General features: G+C 32.2%; 2 protein-coding genes and 1 pseudogene across 5 annotated transcripts; all 3 read left to right on the plus strand.

Moving 5' to 3' along the window:
• The first annotated feature begins 443 nt into the window (after nucleotides 1–443).
• Nucleotides 444–3252, plus strand: LOC133676501 (elongation factor 1-alpha-like; annotated as a pseudogene).
• A 3072-nt stretch (nucleotides 3253–6324) lies between these two features.
• On the plus strand, nucleotides 6325–8683 carry LOC133677687 (beta-1,4-xylosyltransferase IRX9-like). 2 transcript variants are annotated; one of them, XM_062099810.1, is made up of 3 exons: nucleotides 6325–7241; nucleotides 7835–8090; nucleotides 8400–8683. In XM_062099810.1, the coding sequence occupies exons 1-3, from the start codon at nucleotides 6559–6561 to the stop codon at nucleotides 8556–8558; spliced, it is 1098 nt and encodes a 365-aa protein (XP_061955794.1). In that variant the 5' UTR covers nucleotides 6325–6558; the 3' UTR covers nucleotides 8559–8683. The 2 variants fall into 2 exon arrangements, with proteins under 2 accessions (XP_061955794.1, XP_061955795.1); XM_062099811.1 differs by having other exon boundaries at nucleotides 6346–7241; nucleotides 7862–8090.
• Nucleotides 8684–21666: 12983 nt separating this feature from the next.
• Nucleotides 21667–25582, plus strand: LOC133677263 (protein IQ-DOMAIN 2-like). Of its 3 annotated transcripts, none has more exons than XM_062099186.1 (6): nucleotides 21667–21969; nucleotides 22545–22643; nucleotides 22742–23053; nucleotides 23293–23514; nucleotides 23970–24089; nucleotides 24589–25582. In XM_062099186.1, exons 2-6 carry the CDS (start codon nucleotides 22569–22571, stop codon nucleotides 25294–25296), a joined length of 1437 nt encoding a protein of 478 aa, XP_061955170.1. In that variant the 5' UTR covers nucleotides 21667–21969; nucleotides 22545–22568; the 3' UTR covers nucleotides 25297–25582. The 3 variants fall into 3 exon arrangements, with proteins under 3 accessions (XP_061955170.1, XP_061955172.1, XP_061955171.1); XM_062099188.1 differs by having other exon boundaries at nucleotides 22751–23053; XM_062099187.1 differs by having other exon boundaries at nucleotides 22566–22643.
• Nucleotides 25583–27178: the final 1596 nt, after the last annotated feature.

Genomic DNA, 27178 nt, shown 5'->3' on the forward strand with positions numbered 1-27178 from the left:
AGTACAATCTGAAAAAAAAATTTAATAAAATATAAATTCAAAAATTTAAAAAAACACAGTTTACATATATATATATATATATAATTAATTAATTAATTTTTTAAAATTACAATTCTTTTAAAATACAAATTACATCTCATGAATCAAAAAAATATACTTTTTATATATTGATACATAAAAAAAAATAAAAATCAACCACACTCGTATCTAAATACTCTCTTAAAATTTATTTGGCAGTATGATTACGGATATTTTTTTAAATAATTTTTTATATTAAAATATATGTTAATAATTTTTTTTATTTTTTAAAAATTATTTTTGATATTAATACATTAAAATAATTTAAAATATATAAATTATATTAAATTTTTTAAAATACAAAATTTAAATTTTTAAAAACACGAGTTTTGCTGTTAGTCTCAGTATATATGGCAGCAAAAGCCTTAAAACTCCCCCTCTTTCGCTTGCTCTCAACGTTGCTCCCTGTAGCTGCGAGAGAGCTCCTTCGTTTTTCAATTCCCTTCTTTAAGGTTTGATCCCTACTCTCTCTTTCTCTACATTTAGTATTCTGTTATGCTTACTTGTCTGATGTGATTCCTGTTTTGATTGATAGAAACCTTTGATTTGTTGTGTTAGAAGTTTTGGTTCTTATGCTTTGCTTCAACTGATGTTTACTGATGGTCGTGTCACATTTCAGATCTGATGATTCAGTTTTTGTTATTTTTAATTGATGGAAAAACTGTTTGTTTTGATTGAATTCTGACTCTGAATTCGTTTTCTTTTGTTCCTGTGTTATGTTTATATCGTTTAATGTTTTGTTTCATCACCAATCAGTTGTCGTTGCTCTTTTCATTTAAGGATCTTGATTTGATTATTTTTTTATCATGTAGTTTATGTTTGTATCCTTTTCCATCGGAAACAAGGCAGAAACAAACTGAACCTTGATATCAGTTTATGTTCTTTTTGACCTGATCTAAAGTGCCTGCATCTAATGGGAAAGTGGTTTTCTTGACTTGTTCAGTGGCTGTACTTTAATGGTAAATTCCATGCTTATGTGGCGTGGAGACCTGGGCTCGAATCCCAGCAGCCACACTGAAAAGGGTATCGTTATATTTGTTGAACTTGAATTTACTTTTTTTTTTCAAGGGTTATCATTTTTTAGTTATGTTTGTAAGCTGTGATTATTTGTGAATACTTTTTATGCTAGTTTGGTTCTCTTATTGCACCAGTAGTGTTGACTTGTTGTGTTGCCTTATGTCACGGTAATTGTTTGAATGTGGTATTTGTTTTGCTATTGTTGAATTATGATTTGTTGCATTTTAAGAATTAGACTGTTTAAATTACATTATTGGTAATGTTTCTTTTGTATGTTATTGCTTCCATTCAATATGTTTTTATGTATTTAGTAAGCCTTTCTTTTTATCAATTTCAGCTTCTCTCCCAAATTTTATCATGGGTAAGGAGAAGACACACATTAACAGTGTGGTCATCGGCCATGTTGACTCTGGCAAGTCAACCACCACTGTTCATTTGACCTTCAAGCTTGGAGGTATTGACAAACGTGTCATTGAGAGGTTTGAGAAGGAAGCTGCTGGGATGAACAAAAGGTCATTTAAGTATGCCTGGGTTTTGGACAAGCTTAAGGCTGAGCGTGAGCGCGGTATCACCATTGATATTGCTCTCTGGAAGTTCGAGACCACCAAGTACTACTGCACTGTCATTGACGCTCCTGGTCATCGTGACTTTATTAAGAATATGATCACTGGTACCTCACAGGCTGACTGTGCTGTCCTCAATATTGATTCCACCACTGGTGGTTTTGAACTGGTATCTCCAAGGATGGCCAGACCCGTGAGCATGCCCTACTTACTTTTACCCTTGGTGTCAAGCAGATGATTTGCTGTTGCAACAAGGTAAAAAAAATTTCTATTAATTTGTTCAGCTTTTTCTTTGATGTTCAGCTTTTTCTTTGATGCTTCATGTATACTTGAACTTCAGTTGTTTAAAATTTTAAACTCCTGACCGGTGCTTGCATTGCTTTTGTTGGCTGTTTATAGATGGATGCTACCACCCCCAAGTACTCCAAGGCCAGGTACGAAGAAATTGTGAAGGAAGTTTCCTCTTACTTGAAGAAGGTTGGTTACAGCCCTGAGAAGATCCCCTTTGTCCCTTTTTTTGGGTTTTGAGGGTGATAACATGATTGAGAGGTCTACCAACCTTGACTGGTACAAGGGCCCTACCCTCCTTGAATCTCTTGACCAGATCAATGAGCCCAAGAGACCGTCAGACAAGCCCCTCCCTCCGTCTTCCACTTCAGGATGTCTACAAGATTGGAGTTATTGGAACTGTACCTGTTGGACGAGTTGAGACTGGTATCCTGAAGCCTGGAATGGTTGTGACCTTTGGCTCCTCTGGACTGACCACTGAAGTTAAATCTGTTGAGATGCACCATGAAGCTCTCCAGGAGGTCCTTCCAGGTGACAATGTTGGTTTCAATGTTAAAAATGTTGCTGTCAAGGATCTCAAGCGTGGTTTTGTTGCTTCTAACTCTAATGATGATCCTGCCAAGGAGGCTGCTAACTTCACCTCTCAGATCATCATCATGAACCACCCAGGTCAGATTGGAAACGGATATGCTCCTGTCTTTGATTGTCACACCTCACACATTGCTGTCAAGTTTTCAGAGATTTTGACCAAGATTGACAGGCGATCTGGGAAAGAGCTTGAGAAGGAGCCAAAGTTCTTGAAGAATGGTGATGCTGGGTTTGTGAAGATGATTCCCACCAAGCCTATGGTTGTTGAGACCTTTTCTACCTATCCTCCTCTTGGTCGTTTTGCTGTGAGGGAGATGCGCCAGACCGTGGCTGTTGGTGTCATCAAGAGTGCTGAGAAGAAAGATGCATCTGGTGCCAAGGTCACAAAGTCTGCAGTAAAGAAAGGTGGAAAGTGAAGTGTGTTTATGTCTCTGTTTCAGCTGTTTTGATTCTCCAAGTTTTGAGGACGGATTACCATTTTGGTTTCACGTTATCTCTACCCAAACGAGCATGTAGTTTTTCTTTTATTAATTAATTGAATATTTAGAGTCATCTAGGACTTCCATACATTCCCATCTTTCTACGAGATCCCAAGGAATGGACTTTTTTCGTTCCAGTTGTCTGACGTGAACCATGCTTGAACTACACTCTTAGCTTCGTCTGTTTAGCTTGGAAATCAGAAAACCTAATGGGCCCTACCCTGGGCATTCAAAGATTATTCGTGTGTAGAGTGTTCCTACTTCTCATCTCCCTTCTCATTTATATTAAAATCAACTCTCAATCTTTTTTATACTCATCTCTGTCGAACACGGATCTTCATTGGAGGTCCACGTAATTTCTCTTCATGATCAATAATCAATTTTCGTTAAGTATATAGGTTGGGAAAATAAATTTATATTTTACATTTAACAAAAAAAAGTTAATTATAGTTAGTTGGAAAAAAATAAACAAATTTTCCCAGATACATATAAAAAAAATTATAAATATAATAAATTATTCATATATATAAATTTGGGGACTATGTTTAAATAAATCAAATATTTTTATGTCCTCATTTGCAACTTCATGAAGATAAAAATCCGTCTATACCCTTTTTATTTTAGAAGATGGAGTAAAAGCAAATATAAATAGATAAGTGGTTTGCAACCCGAAAAAATTAATGTCATGACATTGCTAGCCTGTTTTTCGAAGGAACATTTTTTTTCTCAATCATCAACCATCAACACAAAATCTAATGTAAACATTTGATAAAATAGTTTGAAGATTATGTGTAAAAAAGTATAAAAACATATTCTAACGCAAACTAAAAATTAACTTATGAAATTAAAAAATAAATATAAATAAAAATACTTGATTCAAAATCGAGCTAGATAACAGATCAAAATTGGATTTGATCTAAAATAAAATTTGAAGATTCTATATTTGTTTTTTCAATATTGAGACAATGATATCTCTGATCGACACATATCAACTTGAGTTAACATGCCAAGCTTGGAAGAGGGATTGCTATACCTTAAAGTGCTAATTTTTTTATTTTGTGTTTTAGGTGTTTCTGTGTTGTATTTTACTTCACATCAAACCTCACACAGGAAATAAAAGACATAACATTTTATTTATAGAAAAACTTAAAAACCCTATAAATAACAAAATATGAATTTACCCCTTAAATAATAAACACATTATTTTAAGCTAATTTTAGAAATTTATTCAATTAAGTCCGTACTTGATTTTTCTAGGTCTAGAATTGTAATTTCATGTATAAATTACACTCTAGTCATCAATTTCTAAAACTTATTTACAATCAAGCCACACTTGATTAATCATCTCATTTTGATTTATGACAAATGATTTTTATGTGTGTAACCCATTAGGTTCTCTAATAAGTTGACCTAAATATAAATCACAATCCTAAATAAAATAGAATTAATTAAACAAAATAAATTAATTTATTATCAATTCAACAATTGATAGATTTATATTTGAAGATCAAATACAATGTCTATCACCCTGTTATAATTTCTCAAATATTAAAAAAGTCATATGAGTTTAACTTAACTATTTAGTTTTCAGTTTCTCAGTATAATTATTATCCCTTCATCAACAATGTTTTGATTTAGATAGTATAGCAATGAGTGTATCTACTTCATCAAATGATGTATATTCTCAACACCATAGTCATTGATTATTTGAATAAGATTTTAAAATTTTTTCAAATCTCATTGCACCTTATGTAAGGATTTATAATTAATACCATTTGAGAATATATGAAACATTTTCTCTAATTGACCAAAGATGATGAATCCTCTTTTGATTACTTAAATATCTTCATATAATTCATATTATACTCAATATTTGTCTATTTGTTATTCTTGATTAGAACAATGTATAGCAAGATCAAAATATAACACTCCTTATATAAGATATCTTAGTGATTTTAAATTTAAAGATCACTTACATAACCGTTACGCGAGCCTTTTCATAAATACATGTAATGCCCTTACATGGAATTCTCATATATGTGAATTTAGTGTACATGTCTTCTGAATAGCACCTATATATTTGTTCCGAGTACCTCTCATTTCTCAGTTTATAAGAATAACTGTTTCTTTTCATAAAGAAAATAATATAATATATATTAGTTTCAACAACTGTAATTAATGTCAAGTCTTACTAGGAACATTTATGAACAATATTTTAATGCAATATGAATTTTATAATTATAAAAACTTTATAATTTTATTTACCTAACATTTTTCTCTCATGAATTTTATTTTTATTCTATATTCATTAATCAAATATTAGATTCATTAATAAAATATTAAAGATAAACAAGTTTTTATTAATAATATATATATATATATATATATATATATATATATTAACAAAATCAATAACACATATAATTAATTAATTAGCTACATGAAACATACATATACAGTAACAATATAAAACAACTTCACCCAGTACATTCAACTTCAAGCCTTTTGAACCACTGGTCAATTTCAGCTTGTTAAATCCTAGAGGAACCATGATACAGTGCTACACTCTTAACTGCAACCGCTAGATTGTTATATTTTTCTATTTTAGATTGTTGACTTTTTATGATAATTTCATCTTAGTCCTTGCTGTTGATTCCAGAATACATATTGATCCTTAAGTATTTTTCATTTTATCAATGTAAGCAAAAAAAAAAAGGTTTAATATAATAGATTTTTAATCATAATCAATTCTAAATAATTTTAAAAAAATAAAAAAAATTATTTTAATGTATTTCTAAACTAAAAACACTTTGAAAAGCAATTATTACTACAATTTCAAACATTCTAAGTCAACACATTAAGACAGCAAGGTCAAATTAAAGGGTAATAAAAGGAGAGTTTTTTTTTTTTTTTGCCGGTTTTGGACCTAATCACACAATCATAAAAAAAATCATGGATGAAAATGTACGTAATTCAATCATGGTGTGTAATAGATTTTTTATATGATCATGTGTCACCAGCTAGGTCTTTTTCCAAAATTCTAACAAGAGGTTGGTATATGTAATAAAATTATCTTTAAACAGACACAACTCACACCCTCTATGATTAATCTTAACAACAAGTTAATATAAAACAAGTTTTTTTTTTTTTCTAAATATATTTTGCTGATGGGTAGCATCCCACCAACTATCTGGTGCAGATAGCAACTCAAGTCCTTCCCAATGAACATATTTTTCCATGATTTCTTCCACTTCAAGTGACAACTAAACGAAGCAAAGCCTCGTCAAATTAAAAAAAAAAAAAAGGGTTCCGAATAATCATAATGTGGCTTTTGAGTTTGCCAGTACCTGTCATCGACCAGTTAGCTTCAACCTCCACAAAAAAACACACAACTTCGCTATAAAACGACTCCTTGTATATTAATTGTTGTCTTCCACATCTCTCAATCTCTCTCGAAGAATCCCTTTCTTTTTCCCCAAAACTCAGCGGTCAGTATCTGAGCCAACAGCTTGGATTTTGATCACGTTTTTGAGGGGTTTAGCTTGATGGGCTCTGTGGAAAGATCAAAGAGGAGAGTTCAGTTATGGAAGAAAGCTATAGTTCATTTTGGTTTGTGTTTTGTTATGGGGTTTTTTACAGGTTTCGCTCCAGCAGGCAAGGCTTCAATTTTTACTAGTCATGTTGCTGCATCAAATAAATCGCAATCCTTGCCGCAACCTGTTGAAATGTTGCACCAGCAGGCAGCAAGTACACCACATGCTAGTAATGTCAACAGAAGTTTGATAGCTGAAACTGCAGTACCAGCTCCACCAAGCTCTAAGGAATCTGAACATGCAACATTCTTGGAAAAAGAAGAAACAGAATCCAAGTTAGCGCCAAGACGACTGGCAATAATCGTTACGCCAACAAGCACTAAAGATCCGTATCAAGGGGTTTTTTTGAGGAGGTTAGCTAATACGATCAGGCTGGTTCCCCCACCATTATTGTGGATTGTTGTGGAAGGGCAATCAGATTCAGATGAAGTATCGGAGGTCCTTAGGAAAACAGGTATTATGTATAGGCATTTGGTGTTCAAGGAGAATTTTACAGATCCCGAAGCAGAGTTGGATCATCAAAGGAATGTTGCATTAAGGCACATTGAAAAACACAGGCTGAGCGGGATTGTTCATTTTGCCAGGCTTTCCAATGTTTACGATCTAGGCTTCTTTGACGAGATTAGACAAATTGAGTATGTTAATTTTTCTTACCTCCTTCTTCTTTGGTGCTTCGCAAGTTGAGCTTTAAAATTGTCAATGCTATGCTTTAGGTTGGGGTCACTAAGAAATTCAAGAAAGAACATGAAATAGATATAAAAATAAAACAAGAAATGTCTGGCTGGTGGGTGGAATTCTCAAAGTTTAAGAACTTGTTAAACAAAATCCAATGGGAGACTTGAAGCGTGATTGCTTAGGTGTACCAAATCTATATATTTTAAAGTTTATAAACAGATTTTTCTACCAGAAAATGTATGATTGGGCAGGGGAAATTAAACAATACCATTCTAAAGAGTCCCACATTTTTATTTGATTTTTGACTCTTTCAATGGGTGGTTAGGCTAGGTGATTTGTCTATCAAGCAAGGGGGGCAGCTTGTGCTTTATATTCGTAGTTATGTAGCTTTCATTTGTAGAAAAATGAGGTCTACGTTAACTAATCGCCCTGCAAAAGCTTAAAAAAAGATGAATGATGGAATGGAATCAATAGCTGTGCCAGATATTCAAGTGCCAGAATTCTTCTAATAGCACCAACAGATTCATAATAATTGCTCATTGATTATCGACAGAACTTCCTTTCGATGGATAATATGCAGGGTGTTTGGAACATGGCCAATGGCATTACTTTCAGCGAACGAGAAGAAAGTGATAATTGAAGGACCTGTATGTGATTCCTCGCAGGTTATCGGATGGCATCTAAGGAAAATGAACAACGAAACGGATAAAAGGCCTCCAATTCACATTTCAAGTTTTGGATTCAACAGCTCAATCCTCTGGGATCCTGAGAGATGGGGTCGCCCTTCATCGGTCCAGCAAACATCACAGGTACTTGTGCCTATCTAACTTAAACCAACCTCTGAAATCATGACTAGGTAGGCCCCTTCAAACACATTAAAAGTAACTAACCTTCATGTTGCAAATGAACTTGTCGTAGTAGCTAGAATATAAATCTTCGATGAATCCTGTACAGGTTTTTTGCGAATTCCTTGAAATAACTTGTAGGATTAGTGCATAACAAACCTGGAAATCATTGTGATATTTAAAGGATAAAGAAAACGTCCCAAGATGTCAAGACTTTGGGCCTTTTTTACTTCCTCCTCCCATTCATTTTTGTTTTTTTTCTTTTTCTTACAGAACTCAATCAAATTCGTCAAACAAGTAGCTCTTGAAGACGAGACAAAGTTAAAGGGAATCCCACCAGAGGACTGCTCAAAAATCATGCTTTGGCGTCTTAATCTTCCTACTTCAAAATCACCAAGTTATCAGGAAAATCAAGAAGACAAAATCGTGTAGAGAGATTCAAATATATTGATCCTATGATGAGCAGATTACAATTCTTTACATGTATAAATCCTCTCTTTTCCTCCTTTATCTAGTCTGTTTATAGCATAAATCAATGACCTTTGGATTACACAGAATCATTGTTATTCAGCAACAAAAACTAGATTTCTGAAGAAGTAAATCTTAGAATGAGTGTCCATGTCTGGATTCCCTCACTTAAAAAGAAAAATTGAGGGAGTGATTTATCTCAAGGAGTAGGTAATCCATAACTTGACTTCCTACTGCACAATCAATTTCCTGACACCAGAGACTAATTAGAGCATAATAACTTGGAAAGCTATGTATTTGGATTGAAAGAAATGGTCACATCCATGATGGAGACACCGTAACCAATTGACCTCTACACAAAAACCACTTGTGCCTTCTTTAATCCCAATAAAAAAAAAATGAAGAGGTCAATTCTATTTTTATTTAGACAAATTCCAGTCGTCGGTGAGTGGGTTTTCCCCTGCGTTCATAAAAATAATTTAATTTCAAGTATTTAAATTCACTTGAATCTCAATCCAGACCTTTAGTAAAATAAAAGGAGGTGGTGTGATGGTAGCAGGTAGCTTGAAACTGTTAACAGCATGACAGTCAATTGTTAGGTTCTTTCAGGCAACTTTACTCACCAAACATGAGTCAATGTCTTTATCATTCATATTAAACATGGGATAGCTCACCAGGTAAAGTAACTGACCGATCCGGTACCTTGTACAGATTAAGTTTCATGTTAAATTACCTTTCGTTAATCAAACTCAATTAATATGATAGATTAACTTGTAATATGGTAAGAACTGAACAAGTTATGATTTGACTTTTTAAAATTGTTTTTCCAAAAATACATCATTCCGATCTTAAATAAAGGATAATTTCAAAACAAATGATTTTAACATGATTTCATAGTTATGATTTTTATTCGAGTCGATTGACCTTATTGGTTTTAAAAACACAACCACTAATATTATATATTTTAGGATGCTTTACCTGGCTTTAGGCCACGCTTTGTTATAGGCTGAATCAAAATTCAATCATTGTATTTTTTTTTTTAAAAAGCAAGCATTATATATATATATATATATATATATATATATATATATATATATATATATAATAAAATATTTGAAATGAGAATTAAAAACCTAACCAATATATTAGATCAAATTAATCAATCACCATATATGTTAATAAATGAAAAACAAAGTTGGAGTGCCTAGTTCAACTTAACATGCAAAAAAGTGAATTGGTCGCCCTAACCAAATAGCGATCTAGTTAAAAAAGATTAATGTCGCCGCTATTTTAATCTTTGCCTAACTTTAGCTCAAATGCAAAATAACAAAATATCAAAGAATTAAATCTTAAAAAAATCCAAGAAGTGAAATGAAAAGATGGAAACTCTTTGTTTTGACATGTATTAACTCGTGAAATTGACGATCCAAGTAATAGATATTACCATAATAACTTAACCCGATTAGAAAACTCATCCTCTTTCCAGTTAGGCCTTGATTGAGTACTAATTGACCTAGTGTCTATTAAAGAATAGAGATGATATCTAATAAGTAAATAAATCTGAATGGAAACTAAAAAAACACTAGCTCAAAAAAGAAAAGAGAAAAAACCAAACAAACAAGGGTGAATCCCTAAATATGAGTTAATTTTCCAAACCTATATTTTGTGGAATTTTAGATCTGAGTTCAATCAAAAAACTCGATTCTCAACCAATTTAATATTGGAGGATAAAATCTAAAAATTATTTAAATTAAAAAAAGTTATCTAAACCAAAAGGAACTACAATAAAAAGAATGAGGATTAAATAATATAGGGAAAAAATTAAAGGAAGATGAAATTATAAAAAAAATTCAATTCTAAAAATCATATAAAAAATAGCAATTAAAGGAATGAAGATCAAATTTTTAAAAAAAAATATATGAAGAAAGATGAAATTGAGAAAAAAATAAATGATGAAGGATGAAACTAAAAAACATTAGTTTTAAAAAATACAAATAAAAACAAGCAAATTCAGACAAATCTTTTAAACTTGGATTAATCTTCCATACCTGTAACTCATGGAATACTAGACCCAGATTTAACGATGAAACTCAATTTCCAACCAATTTAGTGTTAGGGGATGAAATCAAAATATAAAAAATAAAAAGTTTTCAAACCAAAAGGAATTTAATGAGATCAAATCACATGGGAATGAAATTAAAGGAAGTTGAAATTGTGATAAAAAATTCAATTCTAAAAATTATCTAAAACAAAACGAACAATAATAATACAAAATAAGAACCAAATCGAATAGATAAAAAAAATTAAATGATAATGAAATTGAAAAAATAAATAAATATTGAGGGATAAAACTAAAATATAAATCGCTTAAAAAAAACAAATAAACTCGAACGAATCCCCTAAACTTAGATTAATTTTCCAAACCTAAAGGTGACAGAGTTTCCTATGCACTGACGTGTGCAATGCAAATATCATCCAATTTCTTTTTTATCAATTTTTGCTTTGAATAATAGTTTTTGTAATTTCATTGTGATAGCCATAAGGAAAAGAATAAAATGAACTTGGAAAATTTTTTATTAACTTTTGCTTTTAAATAGTAATTTAGTAATTATATTGAGGTGAAAAAAGGCTAAAAGATTGAGTTGCCAAATAAAATTCATAATGATCAATAAACCATGTAAAAAAACTAAATTACCTCTCCAAAAAAAAATTTATTGATTTTTTTAGTAAGAATAAAAAAACAATTACACTGTTATAGTACTAGTAAAATATGCCTATTAATTACCATAATATTGTTATCTTCTAGTTTAACTTTTTTGTTATTAGGATATTGGAGCCTTTTCACTTGAAATGACCTCCCTGAACATGTTGTACAACCATATTAAACGAGGCCGTTCTACGTGTGCTTATTTATGGCTGAGCTTTTTCTTGTTCATCCTGACTTTTTATTCCTAATAAAATATTATTTGAAAAGTCATTCAACACACATATCCTTTCTTGATTTGAAAGTTCTACCCTATATCTATTTTAGTCATTTAATAACGAAGGATTATCATTTTAACTCAACCAAAAATATTTAGAATTTTAATTTATTTTATATTTAAATTATTTAATTCTTTTATGACAAATTTATTGTTTTTTCCGCATTGTAAACTAACACTAAGAATTGTTTTATACTAAAACATCGAAAATAAACAAAATCAACCTCAACTTTATTTTTATTTTATTTGAATCTTTTTATTATAAAATAAACATATTAGTAATAAAAATAATTTAATATTAATATTATTTCTTAAAGAAAAAATTACATTGAACACTTTATAATTTAGCTATTTATTCTTTACTTTACCTCTATTTTTTAAAAAAATTATGGTTTATATTTTAAATTTTATCTGATTATTTGAAACTATTGGAGTTCAATTTAATTTCTAGGATTAAATCAATTTATTTGTTTGGAATTTTTGAAGGGTATTGATTCGAGTTTCAAATAAAATTCAAATCATAAAAAATAAACAAAAGCAAATTAGATTAAAAAAACCCTTTGATTTCCAATTATAATTTCAAATAAAAAATATTATTCTAAAAATACTTGTATTTCTTTTTTCTAAAAAACCCTACAACTTTTCTTTGAGAGTATAGTAACGGTTAATTTTCCAAGTGTTTTTTACTTGGAAAAATATTAAAATAATGTTTATTTTTTTATTTTTTTAAATTTATTTTTGATATCAGCACATTAAAATAAACCAAAAATATTTAAAAAAATTAATTTAAAATAAAAAATTCAAATTTTAACAAAAAAAAAAAAAGGTTAAAATTTAGTTTCAACAATGTCTTTGTCGTCTCTCTAGCATTCCTTCTGCCTCTCTTTAGTTCATCTTTTTTTTGCAAACCTTGCGCTTGGAACAAAGTTGATTGGAGAAAATTGATGTTCCTTGGTGCGGTAATGACAATAGTTGGAATTTTGGTTTCCACCTTTGCATATCCTTGAACGGTAGTATGTATTCAAGAGAGGCTCTTACTGAAGCAAGAGCTCAACAATTTCCTCTCCTGTTTTTTCCTGCTGCAGTTCTTTCTTTGAACACTGTAGCCTAAAACTTTTCTTTGGAAATTATGAGAAAAGGAGGCTCTTGTCATTGATGATGTTTAAAACTGTCTTTGAATGGAAGAACAAGATGATGCTGTAGCTTGCTTGCCTGCATGTGCATGCCATGTAGTTATGCCATTCGATCGATCTGATCATATTTCTAATTCCAGGGGAAACATCTTGGCAACATAATCCGAGACACTTGCACTTATTATCACAGCCAAGAATATTCCTAATCATTGAAAGGGAACATTTTTAATTCATGTTTGACCTCTCTTGGCATTAAAATCTCAGCGGTGGCCAGTGCTCTTGTTTCCTCGAAAATGCAGCTGGTAGGGGCGACAGCATTAAAAAAAACAAAAAATAAATAAATAAAAGTGGCAGTCCATTCAATTTATACCCAATTAGTTCTAGGTTGCATCTCCTCAATCATATTTGATGTTTTATTTTTTAATTTTAGTTTGCCAGCATAATGTACAAGTCATTCCTGTAATATTTATTCTCTTTGAAGATATACCATGTAATTTCAAATTAAAAATAAAATAGTTAAGCTTCTCAATTCAATTAAATTCTACAGATATTCCAAACAGCATAACTAAATAGTTAGATTAAACGAAGGAAATCAAGAAATCTTGAAAAACATTGGCATATAAATACATCTTTTCTCAGGAAGGAAATTTAATGGAGATGTGATATTTGAATTCATTTGCCAAGTTGTTCGTATTTGAGGGGGAATCCCAAAAAAAGACCGCTATGATCTGATTTCTTTGGGTGTTTATGGGTTTAAGAGGAGGAGATCGATTTATTGGTGGGTGGTTCAAGTTACTGGCATGAGGAGATCGGGTCGATGGCTAAGTGGCTGGGTTGGATTTGTGATTGGAACAAAGTGGTTGGGCGATGGTGCTTTGGGGGGCTGCTGGGTCATGCTATGATAGCGATTAGGGATTGTTACAGTAAGAGACTATTAAGGGGAACGTCGGGTGCTGCGTTGGCGGCAGCGCTAGGCTTGTGGCAGTGGCTAGTGGTTATGAGAGGAAGGAACGACAACTAGTCTTGATGGTTAGAAAAGTGGGCGTCGATGGTGATCGGGCGAAGATGAGGCCGCGATTATAGTTCTGTGATCGAAGAGGCAATATAGTTATTATGGTTTGGCCAGAATCCGGTGAGAAAAGGCAAAGGGAGAGACTGATGGGTTTTTGGCAGCGGGGAAGGATGAAGGGGGCTAGGTTTTTTTTATTTTTTTTATGGTATTTCAGTCCTGTCTCTTCTGGGATCCCTTTTGTGAAGAGGGTAGATTTTAAACAAAAAATATTAAAAACTAATTTTTTAAAAAAGATTGGAGGCAAACGACTAATGAACAAACGACTAAATTATCTGATATTCAGGGTAATTTGTTTTCTTGAATAATTGACCCCGCTTAAAAAGTTATCGGTAATATTAGTGTTGGGCTGAAAACTAAAGCTGTCCAGGCTGGAATTTTGGGCTGCAATTTCAGCCAATTAGGCTGGCATGTACAAGCTTCTGGAAAATTAATGATTTTTTTTATATATAAAAAAAGAAAAAAAAAGGAAAACACCGTGCACCATCACGAACGAAGCTGTCCCGAGTAATTTCAGAAGCAAGCTCCAAGATGGACATGAAAGCTGAGCTGCATTTCCTCCGAATTTTGTTTGTTTTGCACGATTAGATTACCAATAATTGCTCCTGCTAATTATCTTTTGCCGATTCTAGTTGTTTCCTTCTCTTTATTTTCTTAATCAGATAACTAGAAATGGATTGATAACCAAACACTTTACTTTACTTTACTTTACTTGGTTTGCATTTCTCATCTCATCACTGTAAAGCCCATTGGAGGAGGAACCATAGCTGTTAGGTTGCTAACAGCCATGGCCCTACACCAAGTCAAGATTAGCATCAAAAGGCTCCACACCAGCTACAATTATTGGATGAGTTGTTGAATCAACAAGGCATGAAGGCTACTCATTAGGATTTGATTATGCCTTCGAAGTTGGTTTATTTGAGTTTTCCCCTGCCCCACCCCACCTTTAGGGTTTATACGACTCAATCATACAAAACCAGGCCTTCTTTCATAATCAAGCAACCAAAAATGAAGAGAAAACAGAGCGGAAAAAAACAAAAAACCAGCACAAATTAACGTTGCAGTCACAGGTGGCAACGGCTAGCGAGAGCGCACACAGATTTATGTCATTTTCGGGTGATTGCTGAGAGACATAAAGAAGGCTGAGAAAGTTGGAATTTGGATACAGATACATAGTAGAATCGCCCTTAAGTCGCAGTGCTATTTATTATTCTTCAAAAAAGCAAAAAAATAATAAAATAAATATGGATCACCTATGCATATTATTTATTTAATACAAGGTATTTTTTGAGTTTATCAGAATATGAAATTTTAATGAAATGAACGTCTCGTATTTAAAGAGTCCTTGTCCTTGAGATATTGAGATATGTATCTGTATGTATTTACAACAGGAACGAAAAACAGGAATGTTCTAGTTTAAAATGTAGATATACAATTCAATTGAAAAAAACTTTATTTTTTGTTTGTGAAATAGTCAGAGAATATATATTTATTATTAAAAAAGTTTTTTAAGAAAGATACAAAAAAAAAGGGAAGGAAAAGGACAACTTTTTTAGAAATTATAGAAGTTCCTTTAATGAAAAAAAAATATTGTAGTGTGAAGGAAAATAAAGAGGAAATAATACACTTTTTTAGAATGACCCATTTAAGTTGTTTTTCCTTGGAAGGAATAAAAAAATAAAATTGAAATTTAAAGTTATGAATATTTTGTAATTATTTTCTACGGTCCATCATAATCTTTTTATTATGATTGTGGATAACAATTTCTAAGAATATGATTAACAAAGTCTGGTGCAAACTTTAGGAAATTTTTTGGTATTTTCATGGCAAGTTAGTGGGCTTGATTGATAATGAGCTATGCTGGTAGTCCAATATCTAAATTTAGCATGAAAATAAGAGAAATGTTGTCTTAGAAGCTGTGTATTATTTTTGTGTGTTTATAGCTATTTGCAACAAATAGCAAAGAATGTGAATGTTAGAATACTAAAATGTTAAGAAAATGTTTTTCTTCCCTCGTGGTTCGTGGACATATGAACAATACCTACTTTCAGGGTAATAAAAAAAAGAAAGAGAGGGAAAATACTATGACCCCTAGAAAAATAACAATAATTTGGATTTATAGATCTTAATCGATGGCAATGTTCTATTCATGGAAAGAAGAATCTAATTGTGTGGATTGCTAACTAAGTTTAAAGGAGTATAAGGTGAGACAACCACCACTTAATGAATGTAGTTGTAACAGAATGATATAGATGCGCCAGAGGCAAGTGGTTGTATTTAATGCATGTCCATTTCATCTTCATAATTGGATTCAAGGGTTTAAGCCTTATCTAGAAGAGTACATGGTCGGTTGCCAAGAAGAAAGGCACAAGGTTGGTCCTTTAAAAAGAGGTGATGTCCATCTGATTAAATCCCGTGGAAAGCTAAAGTCAAGTATACCTATATTAGGCATTTTTAGCTCAAGGGAGATGTAATATCTCAAATCGATGTGTGGGGACTTGGGGGAGGGCCTTATATGAAGAATGCTTATCCGTGAGGCCCATGGGCCAAAGCGGACAATCTTGCTAGTGGGGTGAGGTGTTACATAAGACATCTCTCATCACCTACTTAAGTTAATCTGGCTGACTTGGTTTGAGAAATAAAGTAAGAGCAGTTCAAGCATTATTATCCTAGAAGAACACATCCTTTTTCAGTTGCCTCATCTTTTAAAGTAAGGTTCACTTAGTTTGAGATAAGATGGTTTTATTGTACATGTGATTTTAGCAGACCCTACCTTTTATATACGAGTCATCAAGTTTTGACTAACTGGTCATCTTGTTTGATTAGCCAACATGCCTTCTGAAATGGCTAAGGCTCTACTATGATGTTTTTAAAATTTTATTGTGATATTGAACTTGGACTTGGTGTAACCCCACGTCTATAGAAAAATGTTGTCTTTATACTTGGGGAAAATGGGTGCCTATATACTCGATTAAGGTGGCTCATTGACTTTTTATTTTGTTCGGGATTAGTATAACCTTAGCCTGGATGATTGTGTCTTCTTTATCTTGTTCAGACTAGGTTATCCCTTCATGATTGTTTTGGAGACCATCGTATGCAGGTTAGATATTGCCCTAGCCTGAATGAAGAATGGAAAGCACGTTGTACTCGGGTAAAGGTGCTCTCTCACCTTGATTAGAGTCAGATGGAGAAAATATTTCTTTATTATTATATTTTATGGAGATCATCTTTGGCAAGTCATATTAAAGTTTTTCATGAAGACTTCTCATGAAGAATCTCTCATGAAGACTTTCATGGATATTTATCATAGAGATCCCCATGGAGACTCGGTATGATGATATCCCATGAAGATTTTTTATAGAGATTATCATAGATATTAGTCACAGAGAATCAATCTTGTATCCGAGACAAAAAAAGTCTTTAAACTTGGACAAAGTTGTTCCTTGTATGTAGGAGTTGATAATGCTTTGAGTTTGGACTAGGTTGTCTCTATACCTGAATGAAGATACAAATTGAGACATATTATACCAAGGCATAAAGGAAAAGCTCTCAACCATGGTGGAACATCTTATGGAGAAAATTCCATTATGAATATTCTACAGAGAAAATGACATGGCAAATATTTTATGGAGACTATTGTATTAAGACTATTTCCTATATATTATACTTGGTGATTCACCATAGAGATCATCATATAGGGACTATTTCATAGAGACTATACATGGTTATTCATTAGGGGATCTTCGAGGAGATCACTTATGAAGATACGTTTTCATGGAGATATGAAGATTTTTAATTTGTGATCCTTCTGTCAGATGGAGAATTTTGTGTACTCGGCTAAGATTGTGTCTAGGTAACCCTATGTTTTACCCGAGGATAGGGAATCGAATGGAGACATGAAGATGTTTTTATAAAGATATTTTTATGAAGGCATTTCTTGTTGAAAGTATTGGGGGCAATTATATGGAGATATATTTTATGAAGACATTACAAAGTTATTCAACGATGAATACCATAAAGATTGTGGTTCACCCAGAGCACATGTGTTCTCTCACCTAGGTTGGAGAGTACCCTATTCAAATAATTCATAAAGAACAACATATAAAGATGATATCATGGAGACAATTTTATCATTTTCTTCTACCCGAATATGTTTTTTCATGATCTATTTTACCTTCAAGAGGGTCTTCCTATTAAGAAGAGCATGCAACTCTCTCTACAAGGTTGGGTCATTTACGCCATTTGCCAAGGCCTTAGTAACGACTAGTTATATAAAGCCCTCTAGCCTTAACATCTCTTTATTAAATCTTTTTTAAATATATTATAATGCTTTCAATATTTTATTTTATGATAGTAAAAGGGCTTAATTGAGCTATTTTTAACTTGAATACTTGTGCTAAAATGAACAATAAGCTTTCCACAAAGATAATATAAATCAAGTATAGAAGCCGACTCTAAGTTCTGATACCATGCTCGAGTAAATCAGATAAACGTGGCGAACAAGGATATTGCATCTGGCATCACTATCTTGTATGATGAGCTTTAAGCTATGATGTATATTTTGTATGTGTTCTCTTAAGTTTGCGAGCTCATTATGGTTGTCTAAATTCATTTTTTGATAATGAAGTCCATAGAGTGACGAATATCCACTCTAGTTTAGACAATGAAGAACTTATCACCTTGAAAGGGTTGTAATATTTTTTATAGGCTCACATGGTTGTGACTTTTAACCCTCTTCATGGATTTTATTTTTGTATAAAATTGCGTAAGAAAGACTCTAATGAGGAGTAATGGTGATGTTAACGGCTATAAGTGCTTAATGATTTTTTTTAGACTTATAGAGATTGTGCCTGGAGTATTAGATCTTACATGCTCTTTTTTATGGTGAGAAAGACTTTGAGATGGATTCTAAAAGTGATGACACTCTTATCTACTTTCTTGCACATCATTTTAAGCTGTCTTTTCTAGAAAATGAAGACATCTACATGTATTTAGTGATGCCAGTGGTGGACCTAAAGGCTATACTACTTGTTAAGGAGAAGACAATACCCTAAGTTGCTCTTTCATAGCCAAGAGAGCCTTAGTAAGAATTCACACTTGTTGGGTAAGTTGTTATAGATTTAGAGACGTTAATCAAATGCTTGTAATAAGGAGCTCTTATCCCTTATGTGTCTTAAAGTTGGATTATTTGTAGTGAAAAAAGATAAAGAGTTAGCAAAAAGTAAAGGAGAATGAAACGACCTTTGATTGATGTTCCCACCGACTTTGCCATTAACATAGTCTAGAGCAAACTTTTGGAAATATTGGGCTCGAAGAGTTGTTGATGATGGGCTGGGTTGGGGTGGTAGTTCATGAATTCATGTAAAACAAGTCTCTTATATGGTATAAAGGACCTTTGATACTTAAGTTAACATAAATCTAGGAAAAGTTTTGTTAAAGGCTATGTAGTGTTTGTGTGTTTATAATTGTTTATAGGAAATAATGAAGAAAATGAAGGTCAAAACACCAAAATGCAAAAGAAAAATGTTTTCCTTCCCTTGTGGTTCATCGACGTAAATTTATATCCATGAACCACACCCACTTGATAGGTGATAAAGGAAAAAAAAGAAGGAAAATGACTACAACCCCGTGGCAAATAAAAATCATTTGGATTTATAAATCCTAATGGGTTGAGGTGTTTTATTCAAGAGAAAAAAAAATTGTCATATAGATTACTAATTGAGTTTAAACAAAGCTCAACATGACAACCATTATTAAGTGGGCACAATTATGATTGAATGACGTAAATGTACTAAAGACAAGTGATTATATTTAATACACGTATATTTTATCTTCGTAGCTAAACTCATATATATAAATTCTATCTAAGAAAACACATAATCAATTCACCAAAAAAAGGTGAGGTAGATTCAAGTAGGTCCCATAAAGAGATGAGGTTATGTATTCTCAGTTCGAGCATCTTAAGATCATAAACATATCCCTCATCACCTGTTTAAGTCAACTTGACCAACTTACTTGATGAGAGAAATGTGTTAAAAGTAGTTTAGGCTAATAATTGCTGGGGGACACATCCATCATCAATGATTAAACCTCATTTCCATTTGTCAAAATATCAGTGTAGATTAACTAATTATTTAGAATTTCTAAATTGTAAAAAATCTCTTAAATATTTATTCTCTAATAAGCCTAATACTTTTCCTTTTATGAATGATTTGATGTGGTTGGATGACTTGATATTTATTTTTACTTTGGTTTAACAATTCAGTAAATTTTTTTATAACTATAGTTAACAAATTTTTGAGCTGCTTTATGCTAATCAAATAAGGCATCGTTTGTTTGTGTGACCTAGCTGTACTTTTCAAATTTGTTTTACTTTAAATTAATTTTTTTGGTTTTTTTTTTAATTTTTTAATGTGTTTATGTTAAAAATAAATTTTAACAAAATAAAAAATATATTTTCAAGTAAAAAACACTTTGAAAAATAATTTCTACCACAATATCAAACACTACCCATATCATCTTGGTTAATGTAGAGTAAACACATGACTAAAAAATGAATCTTCAATAATAGTAACATAGAAGAATGTAGAAATCAAACAATAAGTGAATTATCACTCAATACTTTTTATTTTTAATAAATATTAGCTAATTTATTTCACATTAAAAGGTTAGAGCTTAGTTCATTGACTAGCATTTCACTAAAAATAATGATCTAATTTTTTTATCACATATCAAAAAATATCTTGAAGATGGACAAATACAAAAATTCTTAGATTAGGTAAAAATATCTTGAAGATGGACAAATACAAAAATTCTTAGATTAGGTTATATATCTAAGCTTAATACTTATTTTCCCTTCTAAATTATAGTTATCAAGCTTGAAAATAGAAGAAAACCAGGGTTGCAAATATCTATTTATTGAGAGGTGGAACAGATTCTCCTTGGTGATTGTTTCCAAAAACAAAGTAAATAATTTACAAATGCACTAACATATTCATCTATAACAGGAACATTTTTTTTTGGTGGGGGCTCCCTAAACAAACTAATATTTTTGCCTGCTAAGCCAAAACATCAATGCACAAACACTTAACCTTACATTTTTTTTTTTCTAGGTGGGTGCTCCCCAAAACAAGGCATCTAAAATAATAGTTTTATTTTAATGGTAAAAAACAAATTACTATGAAAGCTAAAAAGGTGTGTGTGTGTATATATATATATATTATATTTATAAAAAAAAATTATGTTTTTTTAGTATGGGATAAATTTTTTTTATTAATTTAAATATTTCGAAATAAAAAATAAAGGTAATATTTTTACAATATGAGATAAAAAAAATTTAAAACAATCTTTTAAACTTTATTATTTATAATATATATAGTTTATATTCATATAAATTAGTTTTTAATTTTTTTATGTTAAATATTAAAATTTTAAATATTATTTTTAAAATTTTTTTAAGATAATTCAGGTCAACTCTTATAATCAAAAACTGGATCTCTTAACCAGGTCAACCAATTCAAAACGGGTTTAATAACTTTTGCTTCTGGTTTAAATGAAAGGGATTACAAGTTTAGTTTTTAATGGGTTAAAGAGCATATTAGTCATTTTAAAAAGATAGTTGTTGTGTATTAATAGTGAGAGTGGTAATAGCCTCAAAAGATTAAAAAAAAAAAGGAAAAAGATAATACAAGTTGGTTCTGTTGAGTAAGAGGGAGTTGTTTTTACAGACTTGGTAATGCTTGCACATGTTGGGTTAGATCTCAAGTGTTAGTTACTACTGTACTTTAGTGTTTACAGACAGTAGAATTTTGTTCCCTGAAAAACTGGAAAGCTTTTAAGAATGAAAGAAATGTATCAAAATTACCATCGTTGCACCGAAAGAAACGGAGCGAGACATCAATGAAAGTGGGTCCCATTTTACCAATTCAGAGATGAGAGTAGTGGGGCCACACTTAGCTGCTGCTATACCATTCCCAGCTGTGTCTTCTTCACTTCCTCTTTCCTCTCCTTTACACTCTTTCTTCATCATTGAATGAAACCAAAGAAAGAAAAGATCTTTCTTGTCAAATAAAGCTTTTCATTTTCTTCTCCTTAATAATCCCTTTTGTTTTCTACTCTGAAGAAGAAGAAGAAGAAGAAGAAGAAGAAGATAGAGACCCATCTGTGATTTCAACAAAGAAATCTGCCCACCGGTACTTTGCTTGAAACTGAGTTTTTGTAGTTGGGCTTAAAATTTTTGGATCTTGGTCTCGGAGAAATTGTTGAAAAAGGAGACAAATTTTCTGCATTGGATGTTTGTCGGTGGTCTTAAAAATATATTTTCTTAAATTTATCTCTCTCTTTTGTTGATGAGAAAATGTGGGAAAAACAGCAAAATCTAAGTTCTTTTTCTTTTTGCTATCTATTTTAGTTTCGATACTTGGTAATAGTAAAATAGTTGCTTAATTGTGCTAGTTTCTTGGCTGACTTGACAAATATTGTGGGACAGAGAGAAACTGGATTAAGTCAACAATCCAGCTATTTTCTTTTGTCATGAAAAAGTAAAGTTGTATGCATTGTACACATGATATTCTTAAATTTCTTCCTTTTTTTACCATCATTAGTCTTGCCAACGTAGTTTTTCATCTCTGCTTATGGCAAAGGTTTTTTGGTTATTAATCACACTTGTAACTTAACTTTCCTCCGTTTAAAACATGTGTGATCTGGTAATGCATAAGATGCACAATTTATGTTTCCAACTTGATCTTTTGATTTGATTCTGAAAAAGGTTGTTTTGGGGAATGATCAGAAGATGGGGAGGAAAGGAAAATGGTTTTCTAGTGTAAAGAAAGCTCTTAGCCCTGATCCCAAGGAGAAGACAGACCAGGTATTTAGAAGGATATGGTTTTTGATTTTGAATCGTCGGTGGTTTTAGAAAATCTCTAGTGGTTCTTTCTCTAATACTTTTGGTTCTATTATTTTTAGACATCAAATAAATCAAAGAAGAAATGGTTTGGAAAGCAACAACTGGATTCGGATTCCACTTCTTTAGAAAATGTTACAATGCTGTCTCCTCCTCCTCAACCAGAAGAAGTGAAATTAATTGAGACAACAGATGAAGTGAACCAGCATACTTTCCCTGTTCCAGTTGCCACTGCTGCAGTACCTGAGCCTGCTCCGACTACTGTCCAAACCAATATTGAGGTTGTTCAACTGACCAAGGTAAACAAATATGCTGGCAAATCAATGGAAGAAGAGGCGGCAATTAAGATTCAAACAACATTCAGAGGATACATGGTATGTGTTTTGCTGCATTGCCCTTGTTATTGATGTTGGAGCAAAAGGATAATTAACAATTCATATAAACTAGGTATTCATATGTTTTCTTGTAATTAGAGAAGAATATTTTTTGCTTTTTTCACTCTTTTTTTTAAAAAAATTTTTCGTGGGGGTGGGGGGTTGAAAGTTCAAACTTCAGTGGTCTTGTCAATTTCAATTGATAAGCTATATTTTCATTTCTTCTGATTTTATTTTAGGCCAGAAGAGCATTGCGGGCTCTGAGAGGGTTGGTGAGGCTCAAATCTCTGATGGAAGGGCCTAGAATAAAAAGGCAAGCAACACATACCCTCCGCTGCATGCAGACTCTAGCTCGGGTGCAGTCACAGATTCACACAAGGAGGATCAGAATGTCAGAAGAGAACCAGGCCCTACAGAGACAACTCCTACAGAAGCATGCCAAAGAGCTTGAAAACTTGCGGGTCTGTTCTATGTGTTTATTCGTAATATTAGCTGTTCAAATTTCCCCACTCAATTCCTGACTTATTTTTTGGTTTAGTCATCATGGATTTGCTTGGCTATGTTACCATGGATAAGAAACTCGTAGAGGTTGTTTGGGAATTTGTAAGCCTTGTTGCCTTGTTGAATACAGATTGATATTCATAAAGTGCTGTGAACAGAACTAGTGGTACTGGATAGAAATTTTTTTCTTTAAATGGTAAACGAACGCCAAATTGTTGGAACCCTATGCATTCTAAATTTTAGATTTCCAAATGACTACATATCTGGACATTTAGCAGGGCATGCAATGTTTTCATGTAAGTGCCTGGTTTAGGATCCCTGCCACATTTTTCTTATCTGATGAACTAACATAGAAACTCTGGTGCTTCAGTCCCTGTCCCTTGTGCTGAGAATGAGTGTACTGATGTTGTAACAGATTGGAGAGGAATGGGATGACAGTCTACAGTCGAAGGAACAGATTGAAGCTAGCCTGCTAAACAAGTTTGAGGCCGCTACGAGAAGGGAAAGAGCACTGGCTTATGCTTTCTCTCATCAGGTGATCAATTTCTCTAATTCTTTTACTTTGCTGGAAGGTGTGCAGGCTCACATAGATGAATAATGAAGTATGAAAGGACAGCTGACCTGGCTACTTCAACATCTGAAAAGTTACAATTTTATGTAAAATAGTTTTTTAAATAGCTTGGTAGAGTTCATATAGATAAATAACGAAGTATGCAATGACAGCTGACCGAGTTTTCTTGAAAGTTAAAATACATTGAACAGGTCTGTTAAATAACTTGGTTATTCGTGCATGAATTTAATCATTTGCTTGGTCAAGCTAAAAAAATTAAGTAGATAGTAGTTTGCAAAATGGTGTGGTGTAGTTTTCATGATAGGAACACAATGATGCACTACTATATATGCCATGACTTAACAGATGATCTGTGCGTACCTTACGCCAGATTGAAAGATGTTCAGCCTTTAGTTAATTTCATAAAACTTCAATGACCATGTGTTTCAAGAACGAAGTCTAACTCCCATAGAATCCTTTACAGCAAACTTTAAAGAATTCTTCACGGTCTGCAAACCCCATGTTCATGAATGGGAATCCTTCCTGGGGTTGGAGCTGGTTGGAACGATGGATGGCAGCCCATCCATGGGAGAGCCGGAGCTTGATGGAGAAAGAACACAATAACGACCACTCATCTGTAAAGAGTGCCAGCCGCAGCATTACTGGAGGAGAAATAAGCAAATCTTATGCTCGCTACCAGCTCAATTCTGATAAATTAACTCCAAGAGAAAGTGAAAGGCCAACCAAAACCACGAACCTACAGTCCCCATCAACTCCTAAAAAGCCAGCTGCTTCTACAGTTGCTAGAAAATTGAAGTCAGCAAGCCCAAGGAGTAACATTGGGGGCATTGAAGATGACTCTAGAAGCATGGTCAGTGTTCAGTCAGATCGTAGTAGAAGGCATAGCATTGCAGGTTCATTTGTGCGAGATGATGAGAGCCTCGGAAGCTCTCCAGCGCTTCCAAGTTACATGGTACCTACACAATCTGCAAGAGCAAAGTCCAGAATACATAGCCTATTGGGAGCAGAAAAGGACGGGACACCGGAAAAGGAAAAGGGTTCCTCGGGGCCTACAAAGAAACGGCTTTCATACCCTCCATCACCAGCCAAAGGAAGGAGGTATTCTGGTCCCCCAAAGTTGGAAAGCAGCTTAAATGCAAGAAATAGCGTGGCTGCTGGCGAGGGAATTTAATTTAAGTGTTGATGAAGTTGGGCGGAGCAATCGTCTGTTTTAAGAAGTGGAGAAAAGGAGAGGACGCAAGGATCATTTGATTCCTGAATCATCTGCTTCTACTTCTTCTGTTAACTATTTATTCATTGGTCAGAGAAAGATCTGCAGTCTTATTCTTCGTTCTTTTCTGTTTGTTTATATTTACTCTTATTTCCATTGTTTGAGGTCTTCATATTTGTACTGAAAAATAATGTTCAATATTGACTTTGAGACAATGATTTTCTCTCTTTTAAGAACGTTCTTTTAATCTTGTTGATTTAGAGTGTGATTCGGAGTCCGGTAATAATTATTTTTTTAAATAATTTTTGTTTGGAAATATACTAAAATAATACATATTTTTATTTTAAAAAAAATTATTTTGATATAGTATATCCAAATAATTTAAAAATATAAAAAAATATTAAGAACATAATTATAATTATATGTTTAATTTTTTGGAAATACAATTTAAAAGGCAATTACAAATGTAAGTTCAAAATGTCTCTTTACTTTATTTCATTGATCAGTCTTGTAATAATAGATAAATGTGCTTATGGCCATTCTTGAACTGATACGTTGATAAATGGCAATCCGGATCACGTTGAGTCAGCTCACATTTCCTGGCGCTGTGGGATTATTAGTTTATGAGCGTTAATGTCTTCTATAATTATTGTGGCATGTGGACACGTGGTGTCGGGGTTAAAAAATTTATCACCTAGATATTTGATTTAATATCATTAAGAAACTTATGCATATTGAATTTATCAGATATTCTAATACTAAGAAATTGATTGTGGTTAGGAAATATATTAGTATCTAAAACATATTTTATCTCAGATAAATTACATTGTATGATCTGAATATGATTTAAAGATTTTGATAAGTTCCTAACCGGTAGTCTGTATATGTCTTGGGTTGAAGATTTATTTGTATGAATAAATCTAGCTTTTCAAATTTATTATGAGCTGGTGTGTTCAAATTAATTCTTACGAAGAGAATATATGTAAGTACCCTGAGCGAATTCATCTATCCTGGAAGGTGAAAGAGTTTTTCACAACTCGTGTGTTTAAGTACCAGACTACTTGTAGGTCCAACTTTATACTAAAATATGAACCAATAACTCATGAATTAAAATTTTATAAGATATTGAAATATTGACTAAATTTTCATGGATTCAGTAAACTTAAACCGGTTATTAAATTTTCTAAAAAAAATATATATATACCATGTATTTTATTTTTTCGATGAGATATAATTTTTTTTATATGTTTTTAGAGACTTTGTCGTATGCAATTAAAATTTTCTATCACAAAATAAAAATAAGTAATAAAAAAAAACAACACGCACACACATTCTTCTTCTTTTTTACTTTATTTTACCCCCCCCCCCCCCCCCCCCGAACATTTGTATGTTTACAAACCACAAAAATCAATAATTTAAACCACACATTAAACATCTAAAAATTACAAAATAGACCTTCCGAAGATCAAAAACACTTGTATGAACTTTTAGGCTTCTCGTAAAATCTTTCTTATATTTAGCATCAGTGGTGGAGCCACATGGGTGCAAGAGGGGACAATTGCCTCCTTAAAGTTTTTTTCAAAATATTTTTATATTAAAATATTAATATAATAACTTTACATTATTAATTTTCTTTGTTAGCTTCTTTTTCTATATTAATTAGTTATTGAAAATATTAGAGTTTATAATAATTTCTGGGTTTGTTGAATTAATATATGTATGAGTAATATTATATGCAAATGGATATGAATTGAAATGAGTTTTGATGAATTGATAAGTATTTTGCTAGGAATTTCATATGAAAAATGAAATTCCTAGCAGTGATTAAAAGTGAAGTGCATGA

Source organism: Populus nigra, chromosome 17 (genome assembly GCF_951802175.1).
Source record: "Populus nigra chromosome 17, ddPopNigr1.1, whole genome shotgun sequence".
NCBI classification, from domain to species: domain Eukaryota; kingdom Viridiplantae; phylum Streptophyta; class Magnoliopsida; order Malpighiales; family Salicaceae; genus Populus; species Populus nigra.

Excerpts from the sequence above, each read along its gene's own strand:
- LOC133677687 (XM_062099810.1), top strand. The coding sequence starts at position 6,559 with ATGGGCTCTGTGGAAAGATCAAAGAGGAGAGTTCAGTTATGGAAGAAA. Across the intron at positions 7,242-7,834 it reads GACGAGATTAGACAAATTGA|AACTTCCTTTCGATGGATAA; the intron begins GTATGTTAATTT and ends GATTATCGACAG. Across the intron at positions 8,091-8,399 it reads CGGTCCAGCAAACATCACAG|AACTCAATCAAATTCGTCAA; the intron begins GTACTTGTGCCT and ends TTTTTCTTACAG.
- LOC133677263 (XM_062099186.1), top strand. The coding sequence starts at position 22,569 with ATGGGGAGGAAAGGAAAATGGTTTTCTAGTGTAAAGAAAGCTCTTAGC. Across the intron at positions 22,644-22,741 it reads CCAAGGAGAAGACAGACCAG|ACATCAAATAAATCAAAGAA; the intron begins GTATTTAGAAGG and ends TATTATTTTTAG. Across the intron at positions 24,090-24,588 it reads CTTATGCTTTCTCTCATCAG|CAAACTTTAAAGAATTCTTC; the intron begins GTGATCAATTTC and ends AATCCTTTACAG.